Consider the following 21,179-nt stretch of genomic DNA (forward strand, 5'->3'; position numbering starts at 1 on the left):
CATAAGACACACACACATTTCCCCTTACCTTTTAGGAGGGAAAAAGTGAGTCTTAAAGAGCAAAAAATACAGTAAGTCACCCTGCCCCTCTTGAAATTCAGAGGTAGAGATCTACAGGCGGTGTTGCAATACTATTTTTCTCCTCTTACGGACTACAGGAGGGGCACCAAGAGGTCTTGATTCCTTAGTGGCAAAGTCAGTATATTTCTTGCTGGAAGTTAGATGTGCCCTGCATAGAAGGGCTAGAGGAGGACTGCAGCCACCAATAGCAGTCACCAATAAGCCATCGAGAGAAAGTGGTCACTACTGTGGCAAGCAGTGCATTCTCCTTGGCTTATATACAGTGATGCTTGAGGCATCCTACATTGCCAGCCCGATACCCAGTAATTTGTACATTATACTAGTACATGTATACTAGTCAATGTGAGCTTCTCCCCCTGGTGGTTGGTACGTGTAAAATGCAAATAATGGCACTTGCCCATTTATTCGTATGAACCCCTGGGAAAGTATCCACTAGTGCATGTCTGTTGGTTAGCAATAGTCTAATGACCCAGTCAGTAGCTGCTGAATGTACACCCACCACTCCATTTTAACTCTGTTGCCTTCCATTGCAGGTACCTGATCAAATTCCTTGCACACTTAACAGAGTACCAGGATGCAAACAAAATGACCCCAAGCAACATAGCGATTGTGCTGGGGCCTAATCTTCTCTGGCCTCAGACAGAAGGGTAAGCGGCTGACATCTAGAACACTGCAGTTCTGAAATGCTAGATAATATAACTAAGAACATACCGGTCCTGGGGCTGGGTTTTCTTACCTTCATTTTGCAAGCCTCTTGTTCAATTTTTATGTTTTGATCCATTTACAACATCTGGATGTCTCTCTCAGGGTGAAGAGCAGGGATGAAGTGAGGGCAAAATGTGGGAAATGAGTTGCAGTAAGGTATGAGAAAAGGATAGGCAGATTGCTGAGTGGAGGAATCACCCTCGCAGCACAATCCTGTGCATGCTTGCTCACAAGGATGTCCCAGTGTGTTCAGTAGAGCTTACACCTGTGTCAGCGTGCATAGGAATGTATCCTTAGAACTCTTCTCTGTATTTTTCAATTATTTGCATTTCAGAAACGCAAACACAGTTGAAGAGAATGGGTAGTTGCTGAGCATCAGCATGGGATAGATCACACCCATTGCCACCATTAATGTATACAAGTCCGATAGTTTGTTTAACAAACACATCACCACAATGCAAATCATCACTATTGGGCATCCGGTGAACAAATGTAGAATATAGAAAGCAATCTGTCCCAATTCCTCTGAAAATGTCTGGTAAAGTATCCAGAGCAGTATCCTACCTTTCGTAGCTGACCGACCTTGGCAGGTTCCTGAGACCAGCCCCTTGCAACTGGATTTGGGAGGAAACAGAAGAATCTGCAGGAGACATGTTGCCTTAGAACCAGGAGCTGGACTTTATCCTCTAGTCCAGGCATCCCCAAACTCGGCCCTCCAGATGTTTTTGGGACTACAAATCCCATCATCCCTAGCTAATGGGACCAGTGGTCAGGGATGATGGGAATTGTAGTCCCAAAACAGCTGGAGGGCCAAGTTTGGGGATGCCAGCTCTAGTCCCTTCAAACCCTGTGATGTTGTCATTTTGTTTTGCCCTTCGGAAGGACCTGTCTTACTGCCCTCCTTAGCTGTCCATTTCTCTCTCCCACCTTTTTGTTTCAGAAACATCACCGAGATGATGGCGACCGTCTCCCTGCAGATTGTTGCAATTATTGAGCCCCTCATCCAGCATGCAGATTGGTTCTTTCCAGGAGGTAGGACTGTCTTTTGTTTGCTAGAGCCCAACTGACCTAAGGCAAAGTGGGCAGAACTGGTGACAGCCAGGCCACAGATTTTATCCTTTTTGGATAGATCACCTCCTGTAGGCACCATTTGTGGTTCCTGCTGTTCCTTTCCCTGATGGCTCACATTCTCCATAGTCTTGGCTACGGATCCTAGAGGTCTCAGCCTGTGCCTCCTAAACCAAAGGTCTGTGCTTCTGATCATTTGCTGTTCCAGACAAGTATCTTTCCATGGGCTTGGTTTCCCTGTTTATGCTTTGCATGGTACTATTGAGAACAATTGTTACCTAGAAAATCCTATATGGGGCTGCTAGGTTCCCCAACCACATTAAAAGTGTTCATGATGATGAGTACATCATCGTTGTTGTTATTGTTGCTCACCTTTCATGAGCAGGTGTCAGGTCGGGTCACAATAATTTAAAATCCAGTTTAAAACCATTCAAACAAATTACCGCCACAGGAATAGGGTGGGCGCTGAAAACACATGTCTCCGGTTTCAAAAGGCCAGGTGAACAGATGCATCTTCTGCATCTGCTGAAAGTTGTATAGTGAAGGGTCCAGATGCACCTCTGTGGGGAGAGAACTCCACAACTTAGGGGGCTGCCACAGAGAATTGTCCTTTTCTTGGCTGCCACCACCAAAACCTATGAGGGCAGCAGAACTACCAAAAGGTGTGTATATGACCAGGAACATCTGCCTCGGGGGGGGGGGTGTATATTTGATTTATACTTATCCTTGCCAAGCCTCTCTCTGTCCTCCCTCTGGCTTCAAGTGGGAGCCACAAGCACGACTTGGCCATTTTGCTCTCTCCTAACTAGATATTGAGTTCAACTTGACTGGGAACTATGGCAGCCCTGTGCATGTGAACCACAACGCAAATTACAATTCCATGCCATCGCCTGATATGGACCACGCTGACCGCAAGCATCCTGACCAGGCCCGGCGACCACTTAGCGTGGCCACAGACAACATGATGCTGGAGTTCTACAAGAAGGATGGGTAGGGGGTGCTTTTTATTTTGCTGCAGGAGGAGTAAGGGGAGGGGAGCTGGGAAGGGGCTGTGCTGGCCTGGAGTCGCTGCTGCTCCGTAGAAGTAGTGCCCATGTTTTCTAGACGTGCAAACACACTTCACTGCCTTGCCACTAACATCCCACCCCGCTCCTGACGCCACACCATCTGCAGGCACCTGGCCCGTGGCCTCTTTAAAGGGAAGCAGGGCTGTTGCACCTGGTCTGTCTGCCTATTCACCTGGTATGTGCCTGGCCCAAGCTAGCTGTATGGCTCTGCGCATTGACTCAACAAGCAACATAGGTGTTCCTCGGGATAGGAAGCAGATATCTACCTCACTGTACTAAAACTGGTCCTGATAACTTCCAGAGTGAAATTTGTCCTACACAGATTTCCTAGTGATGCAGTGAACGTTTCAAAACATGTTATCAGTTGGTTGATGGGTGTTTGCCGTCATTTTCTAAGAGCCTAAATAATAGGTCACATGATCAGCATGCTGGGACATTTGTAGTTTTTGCCATCCAGAACTACTTTGGCGGAGAGCAAAAAAAAGGGGGGGGGAGACTTGTCTTCCACGATTGACAACATACCACCATAGCACCGTTTGCTTCTGCTGCCCATGAAAGGAGACATCTGTGCTGAGATCAGGAGAGGGAGCAATACAGCCATGGGTGAAGAAAGATGCTGAGCTACTGAGATGCCTATTGGGTCCTGTTGACTCTAGCTTCGCATGCATATTTCTTAGCAGTTGTTCCTTGCTGTGGTAAGGTTAGCACAGGGGAGCAGCACTCTGCCTGCTCAGTTGGCCTGAGCACATGCAGTAGTTACAGTGCTGCTCCATTCTCTACCATCTGTAGACCTGAAGAGCTCTTGGTAGCTCTTGGTAGCCAGGGACTAGAGGTGAGAATGGAGTGAGGGAGGAGAAGCTTTCCACCTTTCATACGTTAGAGCCTGTCCTGCTCAGGCTATGTGCATCTGGTCATGGGTCTACAGGTTCTCGCTAACATCTTCTGCATCCTCTAGGTGTGAGCTAATAGTATTAAATGTGTACTGTAAAACACTGATGGTGGTAGCTTTACCATTCTGGAGGAGGAGAGGGAAGAGTGGTTGTTCATTTAGTGAGGTCTTGAAATTAAAAAGCTGTCATTCATTGTTAGAAGAAAGGACAATGTTTCATCTTTCTTTTAAATATGGAAGAGATATTTTGATAGGAAAGGGTAACAAAACATCTCTCAAAAATGAACTAGGTAATGGACCATGGATTAATGGTCCATTGGTTTTAAAAGACACATTGGGTTGTATTCAGCTGTGTCCGTCTCAGAGTAGACCCACTGAAATTAATGGACCCAAGTTAGTCACATCCATTATGTAAGTAAAAACTTCATGTGGCAAGTCATGCACTATCTGCTACCTTCTTGTAAGTTTCTATTTGTCAAAGCAGGCTCAGGGAAGAGGGGGGTGCCATGAGTTTTGTAAACAGCTTTGATGTTTTTAGAACCAAGTGGTATATAAATTGTTTGAAATAAATAAATAGCATGAATTTTATTGCAGGGCGGGGAATGAAGTGTAGCCTGCATGGTGAAAAGTCATCCAATAGTTCCTAGGCCTGCAGTCCCTGCTTGTATCACCTCCCCCAATTAATTTTTTTTGGGGGGGGGGGAATCTTAATCAGTGATTGGAGAGCTTAATATTGGTATGCAGTACACCTTATGCATTCCTGCCTAATCAGTTTAAAGCTCACATTCCTATAATAAACATATGCCGTTTAAAACTTCCTACTTGCAATTCCTCAGTTAGTTTAGTGATTGTTTTTCTTTTCTTGGATTTACAAAGACATTCTCAATTTGGACCTTTTCTCTCCTGTGACTTGTTTTGATCTCTTCAGAATGGCCATGAATGCCCTACTGAGTTTGCCATCCATATGCATAAAGCTTGAATAGTAAGGAACGCCCTTGCCTGATGGAAACTGCATTGTCAGATCTTTTGTGTTTAAAAAGTCTCTTGAGGGTTGGACTTGGAACTGTTCTCAGGCTTAGTTTTAGTATGCTTTACCTGTGTCAATGTTATAGTGATCCCAAGGTTTAGGAAAGGCCTCAGTGAGAAATCTCAACGTTGGTTTTTATTTTTGCATGATGCATGCGAAGGAAATTTAGCTCTCTGTAGAAGGTTGTGGCAAGTACCTGGAGCTGTGCAGTGCAAGAGAAGTCATAGGTTATTTTCCTTATTCCATGAAAGAGCTCTGACAGGAAGGCACAACCTGGAAAAGATCCCAGATAGAGGCTTGATACTGGCTCAGATTAGTTTTGGAAACATTGTAATCCCACTCTTGATGAGCTTTCTGTATGTTGTGGAGTCTTACAGTGCTCAGTGCAGACATCAAATATTGTTAGGTCTAATTTGCAAAGCAAATTCTTCTGGATCCCAGAAGAACAACCATGCAAAGATTATTGTAATCCCCTATTAGGTTCACCTCTAGCCAGCTCATTTCTCCTGCATTCTACACACACACACACACACACACACACACACACACAACTGCAAAACAACTGGCATTGCTTTCACAAAAACCTTCCATTTCCTCAAATTCTACCTTTCACTGAATGTCCTGCTTCTCCACTTAGCAATATGCTTCTCTGCAGCCAAATTGCCCCAATCCCCCTGCTTTTTGCAAGCTGCGGCCTTGGACTTCCCAGCCCCTTTCCCAAAGGCCTGCCAAACTGACGCAGCAGGAGAAGCATTTGGCCTTAGTTTCTGTTACACTAATACCTGTATGTTTCTGTCCATGCAGCCTTAGGAAAATCCAAAGGTATGGTATCCTCTGGGTAGCTCTTGAACCATTCCTACCTTCAGTGTCAAGACCCAGTCAATTCAGAGCACCCACGGCCTTGCCAGCAGAGCAGAAGCCAGCTTCTCCCCGAAGGCACTGAGACGGGAGCCTGTCTTTCGAGTGCCCCGTCAAAATTTGAAGCTGCCTTATTACAGAGTCTGCTTTGCTGGACAGCAGCTTTCCAAGGTCTAGATCAGAGTTTCCCAAATTTGGATCACAAGTCCCACCATCCCTAGCTAGCAGGACCAGTGGTCAGGGATGATAGGAACTGTAGTCCAAAAACACTGGAAGACCCAAGTTTGGGAAACCTTGGTCTTGATAGACAGAAGTTTTTCCTAGCCCTTTTCCCCAAGGTGGTAGCGATGGACCCTGGGCGCATGTGCTCTGTCATTGACCTATAGCCCTTCCCCCTTTCCTGCAGGATGTTGTTTTTCCAGTTTTTTATCATCCCCAATACAAAGGGCATCAATTAATCACAGGTGTCCTGGCTGCACGCTTTTTTAAGATTCCAGATGCTCCCCTTGCGCCCCGCCGTAGATTTTTTATGTTCAGGTCTGTGGCTCTTTGGAAAGGCCTCGTGGTCCCAAGGCTTCCTGATTCTTGTTGATGCCTGGGAGAAGGGTTCTTGTTGATGCCTGGGAGAACCTCCCTTAGATACAAAACTTTACCAACCTTGGAAGGTCACTGCTTTTGCGGCTGCCCTGATGATTGCAAGTGGCCACTGGGTGTCCCAGCAGAGCAGCCTTTGACCCAAATGACCCTCACGGCCGTGCCAGAAACCCCTCTCTAGAGTCTACAGTTAAGTAAATAAGTACGTGGATCCTTTCAGACCTTGGATGCACCTAGGTGGCTTCCCTCCTTCCCCCTGCAATGTAAATGCGTGTGTTTAATGCTCTCAATGATTGCTTCCGAGTTGGTAAGGGACTATCTCTGTGTTCCCCCCCATAGCATGGGCGTCCGGGTGATGGACACCTCATGGGTGGCTCGCAGAGGCACCTCCGTAGTTCGTAAGGCATCCTCCACCCCTCCTGCCATGCAGCCCCCCGCTCCGCCTTCCGATCTTGCTGCTACTCCTCAGTCACCAATTCCTGAGCAATCTCTTGACATTTCAGCTACTCCCTCCCCTACTCCAACTAGCTTCGGTTTCCCGCCAGGGACTGAGAGAGCAAGGTAAGTGCTGGAGGGCAGCGCAAGCAGCTGCCACTGTGTTCTGTGGTCCTGGAAGTCTCTGTGGACACGTCTGCCACTCCCACACCTGCATGGGCCCTCTTTAGTTACGCTTCCGCTTTCACTTTGCAAGAGTGTGTGTGTGTGTGTGTGTGTGTGTGTTCGAATGACAGAGAATTGAGGCACAAAATAATACTTTCCTGTGGCCCAGCTGAATGTAAGCAATTTAAAAAAACAAACAGACCTGTCTGCTCCAAAGATTTTAGGCAAGCAGGGAGACTGGCATCAGGAATAGTAACATAGAACAAAATTCTTTTCCTGGTTTTGCGCTACAGAGACTGGGCAGACCTTCCTATTTTGCCACCTCGTCCTGTTGGAATTTGGCACCAGTAGCATGGAGAGGCTTATTCTGACCCGATATTTTACTGATATCCATTTAAGGCAAAGGTCTGGCTCTGTTTTTAGGGCCCAGCTTCATCCAGCTGCCATGTTGTCATTTTTAGTCCTGGTTTTTCAGACCTAATGCAAGACTTGTGTTATTTTGTGCTGTGGATTCATTCATAAGGGTCAGCTCTGTGGCAAGCTGGAAATGACTGGTCATGTTTGCCACATTCATATGTGCAGAGAGTAGGGGGTTATCCATAGGGGGTATCATGCATATGTTTCTGGTCTGTGCTTCTGCCATAGATGTGCTCCCTGCTGAAAGCAAGCATGGAATTAGACATTTAATGCGTTGCATGTCAACATACCCACTAAAAGCAGGGGAGGGAGTGAGACATGCATGGGAATAAGAAGCTGGCAAAACCATCCACAAAGGCAGGCACTCTCACCTTTCTGTTGCACATATTCTCACAAAACAGGAGGAAATGTGGGGTAAATCTGAATTGAGATCCCTGATATTAATATATATATATATATATATATATATATATATATTGCTTTCGTAGATTTTCACGGGTACAGGAATGCAGGTTTTGGTGTCCTCGGGTGTCTTCCTGTGTAAAAGTTGGGGTGTCTAGGCGACGTTTCGACGAGGTCTCACTCGTCATCTTCAGGCTGGTGCTTTCGGCTTCTTGTTACTGGAACAGAGCAGGATCTCAGTGTTTGAGTTCCTATAAATACTGTTGAGGGGGTGTGGTGTATAGCCTCCAATGTTCTGGGCAGAGATCTGGCTGACACAAGCCACAAAACCACAGCTCGCCCCTACACACGAAGCCAAGCCAGAGCACAACTAAGTGCAGTACAGCCATCTTCTCAGAAAAACTCTTCACAAAGTTCAAGAGGTCAAGACACAAAGACTTTAGCAACTAATCCACACCTAATGACCCACCTAAGTGGTACTCAGGATATCACTCAAGAAATCACTCAGGATATCCCTCAAGTAATTAAGGAACTCAGGATATCCCTCAAGTAATTAAGGAACAAAAGAAGAAAAGGCACACTAACCTGGGAACTTCCTCTCTGCCCAGAACATTGGAGGCTATACACCACACCCCCTCAACAGTATTTATAGGAACTCAAACACTGAGATCCTGCTCTGTTCCAGTAACAAGAAGCCGAAAGCACCAGCCTGAAGATGACGAGTGAGACCTCGTCGAAACGTCGCCTAGACACCCCAACTTTTACACGGGAAGACACCCGAGGACACCAAAACCTGCATATATATATATATATATATATATATATATATATATATATATATATATATTCTGTGTTTATACTGGCAAGAAGAGAAATTTAGTCCCACCCTTGCTACTTCTGCAGCCTGCGGGCTCCAATATTGGCAGCATTCGTCTTGTCCTTCAGGATTCAGAATTTTGTAGTCTTTTCTTTTGACTTTCTATGACATTCCTGGTTCTTTCTCAACTTCAGTTTTTCCAGGCTTGTTCCTTTCCAGTAAATTACCAAGCACCAGTTTGGATGGCACTTCTCTGTTTGTGAGCTCACATTAGCCAGGGAAAGAGGCCAAGAAAGAAGGATGGGGGCAAAGTCAAGCCCTTGATAGAAGGACATGCAACTTCATTAGAACTCATTCCATGCTTCCTTGACTCCCCTGGGGTCTCTCTCACCTGCAATTGCATACCTCACACTTTGGAAGGAGTCTAGCAGTTACACGGCAAACCTTGATGCTTGCCTGGCATTGCATCTCGGTACACTGTCCCGCTGTTTTCTCTGCCATGCTTTCCTCAGATCACTAGTTCTCAATCCAATATTCTGCTTAGGGTTGCCTGGCTTCCCAGTGTAATGAGGCAGCAGGTTCTACTATGCAGTGTGACCCACTTGTTTTGTGACAGATTAGTTTGTCCCAAATTAATTGACAAGAGTAATCAATTTTCTGAATTGTGGGGGACCTTGAATTCCATAGTGAACCCTCAAATGCCCCCTGGCTTGTTTTATTTTCAAATTAGCACTTATGGGCAAAATTCAACCCATAGATACCCATTTCCTTCATATGGAGGAACATTTTCCTTGTGGGATATTCCTCCTCCCCCTACACACACACACACACACACACACACACACACACACACACACAAACAAGCCCCTGAGACAAAACCACCACTCAGGACAACTGGCATCTAGAGATGTTTTCCAGATCTCCCCAAACAACTGTTTAGGAATAGGTGACGTTGGCAAGGCAGACTTTGCACAGGCCTAGTTTCTGTTTTCCTGCAGATGAAGTTTCCAAGTGCCATTTTCTACATTTGGGTGGCTCATGAGAGATAAGCAGAAACCCAGGCCTGGAGCTGTCAGCTCAGGAAGGTGGGGATTGTTGCCCCAGCCACTGTGTACCTTGCAGTTGAAGAGGCCCTCTTGCTTTCCTTGAATTTTTGGTTGTTGTTCTTCTCTCTTCTTCTTCTTCTCTCCCCCGCCCCCACCCCAACCCTCTCCTGGCAAATGCTTATGGGCTGTTTTCGAAACTCCTGTTCGGTTCCTCCCTGTACAAACGCTCTCTGCTCTCTTTTTTTGTTTTTGTTTTGTTGTTTTGGACATTTGCAGCACGGATGGTGTGTCGTCTAGTTGGTCGGATTCCTGTTACATCTACCCATCCCCTGAGGACGACAAGCCTCCCCCATACCCCTGCTACTCATCCTTCCACCACCACCACCCCAAGACTGGCCCACGCGCTAGGCCAGAGCCCCCCTTGCCACTGTACCGGTGGCCAGGGTACAGCCAAACGCTGCCTCCCCCTTCCTCCTCCTCCTCTTCTTCCTCTCCTTCCCCTCAGCAGCTTGACATTAACTCTAACCCGAAACCGTATTTCCTGCACCTCCCTAAGCAGAGCTCCTTCACAGAGTTGCATGGTCCTGAGACTAACCTCTCCTCCGTCTACATGAAACCCCCCCTCACCTTATCCAAACCCGATCCTCCTGGCACTCCTTACAGCTCCCATATGTCAGTCTCTCCCCCCTGGGTCAGCTGCACCTGTGCCAGAGACAGAGGAACCGGGCTCACTAGGTAAATAACCTCTTATTTGACAAATGCTCGGGCAAATTGGGCACGGTGGTGGAAGGGTGAGCACCACTTGCTTGCCACGTACCAGAGGTCTACGCACAGGGACAATGCCTAGGCCCTCCACGCCTCCTCGGTAGGCAATGAGGCCTTCCTGTTGGCCTCCACATTGCTACAGATCTCCTGGAGAGAACTTCAGCTGTATCAGCTGATGGAGCCTGCAAGGGAGGCAGTTCCTTGAAGCCAAATCCAGGCTTAAAATAGGTTCCATTGGTCACCTTTCTTCCCCTGAGAAGTAAAGTTCTGAGACATGCCCAAAGTGGTCTGTAAGATAATTTTCAACACCGTCCCCAAATTACAATTCTCAAAATTTCTTGGGGGAACTATGACAGCCATAGAATCCCACATCACACTCTTTGAATCATTCTGTCTGCATAAATATTGCAGTTTGCCAGATGTAACAACCCTCCCTTTCCTTCCCCCTTCCCACACACACCAGGGCCAATTTTGACAGGCTCAGGGAGCGCACAATGAGGGTGGGGGAAGCCCCATTGCACAAGCAGGATATGTTGCACAGAACTTCTGCTTAAAGAAGTTCATTTAGGTGAATCCCATGCAATAGATATATCTGTAGCTTGGGTAAGCATTTAGTGTCAATAGTCCAACCAACCAGCCCTTTCTTTGGACCCCAAGTTGCAAAGACTTACATCAGAAGTGGGGATTCTGTGGCCTTTCAGATGTTGTTGTTTCACTACAGCTCCTATCATCTCTGTCAACAGTCCATTCCAACTGAGGCTGATGGGAGCTGGAGTTCAACAACATGGGAGGGGGCACATGTTTGCCTAGCCTTGTATTACAAGATTTTGAGTCGGGCCCAAAACAGCTGTGCCAGTCCAATAGCTTCTTTGGGTCCAACCTATTTAGAGGCGCAGGGGGCACCCACCTCGGCCTGGCAAACGTTGAGGCCTTCACCACCCAGGTTTCCAAATACCACATTGAGTTGCCTGGTCTAGCCAACCACCTTGAGTAGCACCTTTCTTGCAACAGATTATTTGTGACAAACTCAGTTCCCTCATTGAGGTAAGCCATGGCTTGCCACACTGCCTTGGGGTTGGTGGCCACTTGTAAGCTAAGTGCAAAGGAACAAACTTGGACAACTGACATGGCCTCAAGTTCAGCATAACAAGTTCACCTCTTAAATCTGTGAGGTGCTCCAACCCATCCCCACCACGAGGAACAGATCGTATTGCTGCTGCTCCTCCTCCTGCCCCACCTGCCCCACAGAGTGGCCTCTCTGGAAAACGGCTTCCCTCCATTTTGTTTCGTCTCATTGCTGTGTACAGAGTGACTGAGAGGGCTGCAGTGCCATTCATGCTCTAGTCATGCTCAGATCTGCTTTTGAAGGTGGATGTGCAAGTTTGTCTGGTCCTTTGGGCGTATGTTCGGGAGCAAGGCATCAAAACGCTTTGCTTTGCAAGCATCATTGGCTTATCATAGCGGAGGGTTATGGGCCTGCACCCTGGGACTGTGGGACAGGAGATGGGGGAGGCCATGGGAGAGGGGGATTTTTGCATTTAAGATGCCCTTCGTACAAAGGGGCTCATGACTGCTGCTTCTTGTCCACCTTTTGTTTCTTTTTAGCACACTAAAAACCAAGGAACTCTCTCCTGTTTCTGGGCAGAAAGGGAGCCCGGTTTGTGGCCCTGCAGCACCATGTGGGACCACACAGCAGTTGCCTGGTCTCACACAGCAGCTGTCCACAGAACAGAGCCCACACACCCTGCGGAAAGGTAGGTATTCACACCTGATAGGGCAACAGGAGTGGGTTCAGCTGGGTGAAATGAACAAAGCAACAACTCTCAGTGTGGTGTAGTGGTTAAGAGAGGTAGACTCGTAATCTGGTGAACCAGGTTCACGTCTCTGCTCCTCCACATGCAGCTGCTGGGTGACCTTGGGCCAGTCACACTTCTCTGAAGTCTCTCAGCCCCACTCACCTCACAGAGTGTTTGTTGTGGGCGAGGAAGGGAAAGGAGAATGTTAGCCGCTTTTAGATTGAGGTTGAATCCTGACAAGACAGAAGTACTGTTTTGGGGGGAAAGGCGGGCAGGTGTGGAGGATTCCCTGGTCCTGAATGGGGTAACTGTGCCCCTGAAGGACCAGGTGCGCAGCCTGGGAGTCATTTTGGACTCACAGCTGTCCATGGAGGCACAGGTCAAATCTGTGTCCAGGGCAGCTGTGTACCAGCTCCATCTGCCTGCGGACTGTCTCGCCAGAGTGGTGCATGCTCTGGTTATCTCCCGCTTGGACTACTGCAATGCACTCTACGTGGGGCTACCTTTGAAGGTGACTCGGAAACTACAACTAATCCAGAATGCGGCAGCTAGACTGGTGACTGGGAGCGGCCGCCGAGACCATATAACACCGGTCTTGAAAGACCTACATTGGCTCCCAGTACGTTTCCGAGCACAACTCAAAGTGTTGGTGCTGACCTTTAAAGCCCTAAACGGCCTCAGTCCAGTATACCTGAAGGAGCGTCTCCACCCCCATCATTTTGCCCGGACGCTGAGGGCCTTCTGGTGGTTCCCTCATTGCGAGAAGCAAAGCTACAGGGAACCAGGCAGAGGGCCTTCTCGGTAGTGGCGCCCGCCCTGTGGAACGCCCTTCCAGCAGATGTCAAAGCGATAAACAACTACCTGAGACATCAGAAGACATCTTAAGGCAGCCCTGTTCAGGGAAGTTTTTAACGTGTGATATTTTACTGTATTTTTGGTTTTTTTGGAAGCCGCCCAGAGTGGCTGGGGAGGCCCAGCCAGATGGGCGGGGTATAAATAATAAATTATTATTATTATTATTAGATTCCTTCGGGTAGTGATAAAGCGGGATATCAAATCCAAACTACTACTACTCCTACTCCTACTCCTACTCCTACTCCTACTCCTCCTCCTCCTCCTCCTCCTCCTCCTCCTCTCTCTCTCTCTCTCTCTCTCTCTCTCTTTTTTAGTGTGTTAACCACACAATTTAATTCCACTAATTAACTGACTGCTTTTTGGCCAGGGCTCCTGTTTTCTCTGTGGGCAACTGCAATGATTGCAGATGATTAGTTCTCCTTTCTGGTGTCCTCATAAGACTGAGAAATCTGGTAGGAAAGTTCCTGCCACAAACACTTGAAATCTTGTCTAAGAAATAAAGTCACTAGAGTGAACAAGTGGGGACCATTGGACAATTAAGCTGGAGAACGTAAAAAAGAGCTATGTTCAAGCCCTACTTCCGCTTTGCATTCAGCATAGCTCTAAGGAAATGGTTCCATCAACGCAAGCATTTCTAGTTGACTGATGGAACAATCTCCGCTCCCCTCGTACACTGTTCTATGAGTTCTCCTAACCCTCTGGAACAGATTTAATGGAGTGCAAGGGGAGGGGAGGAAGTCCCATTGCGCTAGCAGAGAACCCTTCTGTTGGCTTCCACTAGTACAATGAGTTGGTTAAATATGGTCCATGTTCCAGACATGGCTTCCCATGAGCACAGGTTGCCCTTAGGCCTGAGCTTCCATTCACCAGGGCTCAAGAAGGCCTGATGGTTGTATTCTGAAAGCCAGTAGTAAAAAGCTCACCTGACCTCCCAGTGATGAATGACAACCAGCTGTATCTGTGTGTTTGTATGTGTGTCTCTTTCTCTCTTGTCTTCTGCAGTTTCAAAGAAGCTGACCCCCATCCCTGCCAAGGTTCCTTATGGCCAGTCAGGTGGTATGTCCGATCAGTCTACGGGGCAGCCGTCCCCTGCCAGCCTTTCTCCCACCCCACCAAGCACCCCATCACCCTATGGACTGAGTTACCCACCAGGCTACTCCCTGGGCTCGGGCCCACTCTCCCCGGCAGCTGCTCCTTCTCTGTCTTCTCCTCCTTCCCTGACGAGCACTTTAACCAAATCTCGGCCCACCCCTAAGCCACGACAGAGGCCCACGCTGCCACCTCCACAGCCTCCCACATCAAACGCATCCGGCTCTAGTCCGCAGTCCATGGAGCACACAGTACTTGACGGCATGTCCCCCGGGGAGAGCATGTCCACAGGTAACAAAGCAGTGGCAGAGGGACAGCACTCTAGGGGGGTGGGGGGTTGCTAGCAGAGACAGAGTGGAGGAGGGAGCAGTGTATGGGCAGGGCTTGCCAACGTGGCACCCTCCAGTTGTTGTGGGCAGAACTTGCATCATCCTTGATCTTTGTCCGTGCTGGCTGAGGATGATGGGAGTTGTGGTCCTGGGTATCTGAAGGGCACTGTTGGCTTAGGGGGAAGTTCCAGGTCTGCCTTTTGATTGCTTAAGGCACAGCTGGCGAGAAGCACTGCAGAGCCAAGAGCAAATGGTAGGAACAACTAGTACAGAGCACCATAATCCAGTCAAGATTGAGAGTGGAGTTTCCTGGTGGCACAGTCCTTCAGTTTTTTTCTATATTCCACAGGCAAGTGGCAAAGCAACAATTGAGCTATGCTGTACATAAATTCCGGTGCTTGTCACCTACTTAATCACTCAAGCAGGAAGTGATTGCCATTCAAAACAGGATTCTGAAACTACCTGAGAAGCAAGGCCAAAATTCAAGTGTTGCATTTAGAACAAAATATCAAGGGGTAAATTGCATACATGGTGAGGGAATGAGGATCACCTTCCGATTCCAGGTCATATGTAGTGAGTTAAGTGAGCTGAGCTAAAATGCTGCTTGAGGCTGATATGGAAGGGAATACTTTGAACATGAAAGCTGAGCATAACTCAGACCTTTTTAGCCAGGAACTTAGCCTTTCCAGACAAAAGGGACATTGCGCAAGTGCTGCTAATCCCTTCTCCCTCTGAAAATGCAACTCTTTCTCCATGTTTCGCTCTGGGTCCTGCTACGATGGACATGGGTCATTACTTTCTGATGTGATTCAAATCTCTTGCTCTGCGTAGCAAGGCCGGGGAACTTATTTCAAGCGGAGGGCCACATTTCCTTCTGAGTGACCTTCCCCGAGGGCCACCTGGCAGGGACAAAAGTAGGCACAGCAATGAATGCAGATTCTGCCTTTGTACAGGAAGCTGATTTCTACACACGCACCGCTCTCTCTGTCTTCCATCCATGGAAGCAAAGAGGCATTGTCAGAGTTCAAGGGCCTATTCCAGCCAGGCAAAAGCCCTCGAGGAGGGTGTGAAGCAAGGCTGGTGAAGGATGGAAAGTGTGCCCTGGGAAGAGTTCCAAAGGCCAAAGAAAAGGCCTAGAGAACTGCATTGGGCCCCCAGGCCAAAGGTTCCCCATCCCTGCTGCACAGCTATTTTGCCTTTTTTTAACCCCCTTCTTCCCTTCCCTCTCGCAGGCTGTGCATTCATAATTTCAAATGCTAGACTGCACATCTTCAGTAAAAAAAATAACAGTAAATAACCCAATCAGTAGTGCTATTTGGTTAAGCAGTAAAATACCACTGAGGGGGAAATATGTATATTACCCTTGGGAAACCAGAGTGTCTAGAAAGGCCTTCCACAATCCGGCAGAGTCTCTGAGAGAAGCAGCAGTTCAGCCTTCATTTGGGAATTTCAAATATGGCCAAAAATGCAGGAGCAGAACGAAACTGGTCCACTCTTTGGCACACCTGTCTCCGTGCAGGGCTCTATTCCTTGGGTGTCTGCAGCTTTTGATCAGGAGGTCAGTAGTGGCCAATCTTTGTGTCCCAATGGCAGAGTAGAGGCACAGCTAGCAGGCAAAGTCTCAAAACTCAGGGGTGGTTTGACTGTACATAACTCCAGGATGACTTGTGCTTTTGATCAACTGATCCCTGTTCTTTTGAAGACCTGGGGCCTCCAAAACATTGGGGAGGGGTCAACTGCAGTCCGTTCTGGATACGTGGGCCGATAGCGGCTCCTGTTGCTACAGCTTGTGCTTTGGGAATGGCCACGCCTGTGTGGTCAACATTTGAGATGGGTTTTGTGTCTCCAGCTTCCCGCTGGTGTTTTTTTGGTAGGCAGGTGCAACTGCTCTGACTTGGAGGTCTTGTTGTGTACTATTTTTTTTTTTTGTCTTTGTTGCTTTTCCTGTTTCTCTTCTGTTCCTTTCTCCCAATCCTACCATTGTGTCCCTGCAGCTGTTTGAGGCTCGTGATGCAATATTGGATAGGTGTGAGGGGAATGCTCAGGGTAAGCTGGAGTCCCTGCCCTCCTCCCTGAACCTTCTGCCACTACTACTGCTGCTGCTGCTGCCAATGTCACCCCCCGCCACCCCTGGCCCCCATGCCTTTCCTCACAGAGTCACACCCACCCACCCACCCCATCTCGCTGGCCTTGCATGGGGCACGCTGATCCGGAACTGCATGGCTGCTCAAGCCTGCTCTCCACTCCCCAGCTGACTGATAATGATGTCATTAGTAAACTTGCGGGGGGGGGTGCTTCTCACTTGGCCTTTCATGCCTGACATCCGTGTGTGTGTGTGTGTGTGTGTGTGTATGTGTGTGTGTTTAAATGTGTGTGTGTTTAAATATATATATATCTATATATGCAGGCATTCAACTAATTCCTTTCCAAGCCACGGAATTCACTGGCTCCTAACCTTGCTAGCCCCTTTCTTACCAACGTGACTTTCTCCCTCTCCCATTCCATGTGTTATTTCCAAAGGGATGTCATGATATTGCCATTAATGGATATTAATGGCAGTTGTTTGTTGTGGGTGAGGCCAAAGGGGCAACCCAGGAGCAGGTGATGGTCAAGGCTATGTGTGCCACTGCTCAAAAGGATACAAAGCTTGCGGGGTCGTCTTCTCACCCAAGTAAGGACAGCTGCCTTTACAGTATCAGTGGGAGACTGCGGCCCTCCAAAATTTGTTGGGCTCTGGCCCCCAGCATCCCTGACCGCAGCTGAAATCCAGCAACATCTGGAGGGACAGAGGTTCCCCACTCCTGCTTTTTACACTATGAAGGTCCTCAGCTCAGCTGAAAAGCCTAACGAATCACCCCTTGTTCTGAAGTACATCTCCCACAGCTGATTTAGAATTACTTCCCCATTCCCAATTCATGGGGGAATGCTCTCAAGAGTAAAATCATATTATGAGGGTGATTTTTACTCAGTATGCAAGGATCCCATGCAGCTTGCAGGTTCTTGACATACAAGTTCACTTCCTCTGTCTCACAAGTAGCCATGTGGAAGCTATTCCTTTGCTTCTGAGAGAAGCAGTGACTTTCATTGCTTAAAATTATACACAGTGTGACATGCTCCTCCCTGGCTAGGTAGGGACTGTCTGCATCTTAATTGAAATAGGAGGTTTGTCTGACTGGAAAGGAGGGGTGAACAGGATGTTTTGTCATAGCCTATTTGTGTCTTGTGGAGCTCTGGGGATAGGTCATGGCTGTGCATGGGATGTTGTCGTTTTGATAAATCTGGATGCTTTTGTTTATCAACAGATAAGTAAGCCTATTCTGTCCTAATTGCACATAGTCTTCAAATCATCTGTTTGGAGGACTTATCCATCAAATCCTAGCCGCTTTTGGCCGCACCGTGGAGTTACTTCATATGATTTGTGAAAGAGGCATTTAGAGTATATCCATCATGGGGATATGCTGTGAACACTGTATCATCCTTTCGTTTATTCAATGCCGCCTCTTAGTTCATTGGATTAAGCAAGGACCAAAAATATTCTGCTCTGAGAAGACATGTATTTAACAATATCCCTTGTCATTTCTGCAATTGACTAGCTCTTCAGGATGGTTTTGCACATTTATAAGCCAACCTGGTCATTTGGTCCCAATGTGCAAATAAGTTAAATATTTTACTTATTTCTGATAGCATGTCTATGGATAGTAAGCCACCAAAAAGCATGTAATAGAAAAGTGAACCTTGAGAAGTTGAATGGGATACTTGCCACTTAAGGGGATAGCAAAGGGAACAGAGATGCTAAATTCTAAGTGTAAGTTGTACTGAAGTACTGGCTGCCTAGATTCCTTCATTGGAGGGGAACCGTTTTCAGCAAGGCTGAGCTAAGGGGGACAGCAAAGGTGTCCAGGAAGCTTTGGCAAATTTGTCATGGAGATACCCCCTTGCCAAATGAGATTGGGGTCTTGGGGTCTTTCCCCTAAAGACATTTAAAGCAACTTTGCAAGTAACTTCTCAATTCAGTATCCTTCAAGTGATTTGCCTGCCTGTCCACGTACCTGTACGCTAAGTCATTTGTGGCACATGGATGGTGAAAATGGGAGGAGGACTGGAAGGGAAACTGTCCTCCCATTTCCAAACTCTTTCCTGCATGGTTGCCTGGACATTCTCTCTCACAACAGATGACAATCCAAGTTGCTATTTACAGGCCCATGGTTAAGACTAGGTTCTGAAACTGCAGAATATGCTGCTGTCTGCTGCCATCGGCCCAGTTTGCTGAGCTGTTGTTGAGATTAAGAAGCATGTGGCCTAGACCCCGATTCACGCGTGCTTGTGGGGAAGGGACAGCTGTGAAGAATGTTGCAGCAGCAAAAGGCACAAGCCAAGATTATATTATGACATCCCTTTCCTCTGGCATTAACAGGCTCCGAGAACTGTACTTCCTGCTCAGTTTTAAGTTAAAACGTTGACTATTTTTGTCTGTCTTAATCTGTATATGAACGGGTGGGCAGACGTTGCCTGGAGCAGCATGGTAATTCTCTGTCTCCCTGTGTGTCTGTGCCTGATTGCAGATCTTGCCCACCTTGATATCCCTTCCATCCATGTAGAGGTTGATGCCACACTCCACCTGGACCCACTGGGACAAGTCCAGAGACATCCGGTACAAGGAAAAATCAATTCAGAGGAGGATTCGGAAAGCACCGCCCTATGACACAAAAGCCCCTTGTCCCTCTAATGTGCTCTCTTGTACATATCGGTGCCCCATGAACACTACAGAAGGCGATGTTGTCCAGAGACCTTGTCCGGCGGGGGGAGGGGGCGCGGGCGGTCTCTCTTCTGGAGTTCCACTTGCCAGCCCCTTTGTGCAAGACTTGACAGACCTGTGGGCCTGGTGCTAACCCTGGCAAAAGGGCGCTGCTGGTGCAATTTCCAATTTATTTATTTATTTTTGTCTCCTGTTTGTTTAGCCTTATCCAAATTTTGCCTTTTTGACGTGGTGCCTATTTATCTCCCTTTTGAGCTCTTCGGACCCTCAGACCAAGAATTAAGTCCCACCTGCCCTGTGGGGAATTCTGGTGTTGTGCACAGGGCAGAGAGATTCAGGAGCATGGCAGGCTGCTCACCGGCTGAACTCCACCGAAGGCACCCACTGGGTTTTTGGCTTATTGACTTTGGCAGTGTCCTTTGTTACTTCTGCCTCCTGCTTTTGCTCCAGCTGTCCTTACTCTTTCCACTCCATCTGTGCTGGTTCATGTATCTCTTCCTTATAGATTGCGGCCAAGGAATGTTTGTTTTAGAAGCTGAGTGGTGGGGAAGAGAGAGAAAGAGAGAGAGACCCACACACACAAGCAGCGTATACCTATATTTTCTTTCAGTCCCTGAAATCCTGATTTCTGAAATAGCCAGATACAGCCTTGTGAGTCTCTGTGTATCCGCAAGCCTCTAAAGGGAATGGGTGTCTGGCCTTCTCGAATCCTTTACCATTCCATTTTCCCCCTCCCCTTCCTTTTTTTCATTGGTTTTTGCTTGACTCCCCCTGGGGGAGAAGCTAGTAGATGGAAGAAGGGTCACTCTTGGGGGGGGGGGACACAGGTGTTTGGCAGTGGTCAGAAGCCGGAGGGAGTGGTAGCTGTTGATATGGGTGAGTAATGGTCTCCTGTATGTCGGGAAGCAGTTACTCGATTAGCAATAAAAGTGTTCCTAAGCATACCTACCCTCCCTGTATTGTGGTGTCAGAAGTGGAACCTGGTCATGTGGAGTTCTTGTTCACCAGCGTCACGGGCTCATTTCCCCCCTTCTCTCTCTGCTGTGGGCCCCATGTCTTGGCAGCAGCGAAAGGGGAGAAATACCACCAACAGAATATATGTTTATAGTGGCCCGATTGCAGCTCCCCACTGTTGTTTAGCCCAGGGTTCGACTGAGGAGGGCAAAGCTCTCAACTGTGCATGCAAAGGCAGATGTAACCTTTTATCCTTTTAAAAAAGAGATGAGATATATATATATATCTGCTGAGATAGATATATATTTGTATATATATATAAAAGTCTATAAATATATATATATATATTTGGTTTATTTGGGGCCATTCCATCTGAACGGGTGTACAAATGTACAATGTAAATTTAAAGGCTTATCATAATTCTTCCAACACAGGCATACACACAGACCTTTCCCACCCTTGGATTTATGATAAATGTCTCCAAACACCCTCTATTTTTTTGTGTATGTGTGTTCCCCACCCCAGCAGTGTTTTTGCAAGTCTGGGTGCTCTTGCTTTGCCACAGGCTGTGATAATGTGTAGTTCATCACTCAAGGTGGAAGAGGCAGGGAAACAAGTGCAGATTGTTGTTAGAAAGGTGTGGGGAGGAGGGGGGGTGCGAAACGGTACTCTTAACTGCTCTTTCCAATTCGGGTCACTTGGTGTATTTGCTGCTCAAGCAGGGGGCATTGCCGATTGGTATCTTGTGCTGCATCTTAAAATTACTGGCAAGACAGACCCATCCCAAGCACTGAGCAGCTCCTTTCTCGGGGGGGTCTCCTGCTTTCTCCATTTCTGCCCCCCACCCCTCCACTTCCCCAATGTGTGGTCTCATTAAAGTACAATTAATGACTTTTGTGGTATCTCTGTTTCTCTCGTCTGTTGTTTGCTGGGTTTGGATTAGCAGAGAGGGGTGCCTCTTGGCTGCAAACAAAAGATACCTGGGTGAGACAGGCTTATTCAGCAGCGAAACATACATTTTTCAGGCCACTTCAAAAATTAGGCTGAAGTCACAGGTACATTTT

At 47.6% G+C, this 21,179-nt stretch overlaps 1 protein-coding gene across 10 annotated transcripts in view; it reads left to right on the forward strand.

The window, feature by feature from the left end:
* The window catches only part of ARHGAP44 (Rho GTPase activating protein 44), a 90,297-nt gene extending 69,280 nt beyond the window's left edge, over positions 1-21,017 (forward strand). For 3 of the 10 annotated variants that reach the window (XM_081895021.1, XM_081895019.1, XM_081895027.1), the window contains 9 exons: positions 615-728; positions 1,727-1,818; positions 2,664-2,844; positions 5,642-5,659; positions 6,629-6,850; positions 9,848-10,306; positions 11,942-12,090; positions 13,990-14,367; positions 18,968-21,017. In XM_081895021.1, coding sequence (XP_081751147.1) covers positions 615-728; positions 1,727-1,818; positions 2,664-2,844; positions 5,642-5,659; positions 6,629-6,850; positions 9,848-10,306; positions 11,942-12,090; positions 13,990-14,367; positions 18,968-19,107 — 1,753 coding nt within the window. In that variant the 3' untranslated portion in view covers positions 19,108-21,017. Of the gene's footprint in view, positions 1-614; positions 729-1,726; positions 1,819-2,663; positions 2,845-5,641; positions 5,660-6,628; positions 6,851-9,847; positions 10,307-11,941; positions 12,091-13,989; positions 14,368-16,399; positions 16,452-18,967 lie in introns of all 10 variants that reach the window. The other 7 variants (XM_081895023.1, XM_081895025.1, XM_081895026.1 and 4 more) reach the window with 7 other exon arrangements.
* Positions 21,018-21,179: the final 162 nt, after the last annotated feature.

The sequence above is a fragment of the Podarcis melisellensis genome, assembly GCF_964234715.1.
Source record: "Podarcis melisellensis genome assembly, chromosome: 2".
In the NCBI taxonomy this organism is placed as follows: domain Eukaryota; kingdom Metazoa; phylum Chordata; class Lepidosauria; order Squamata; family Lacertidae; genus Podarcis; species Podarcis melisellensis.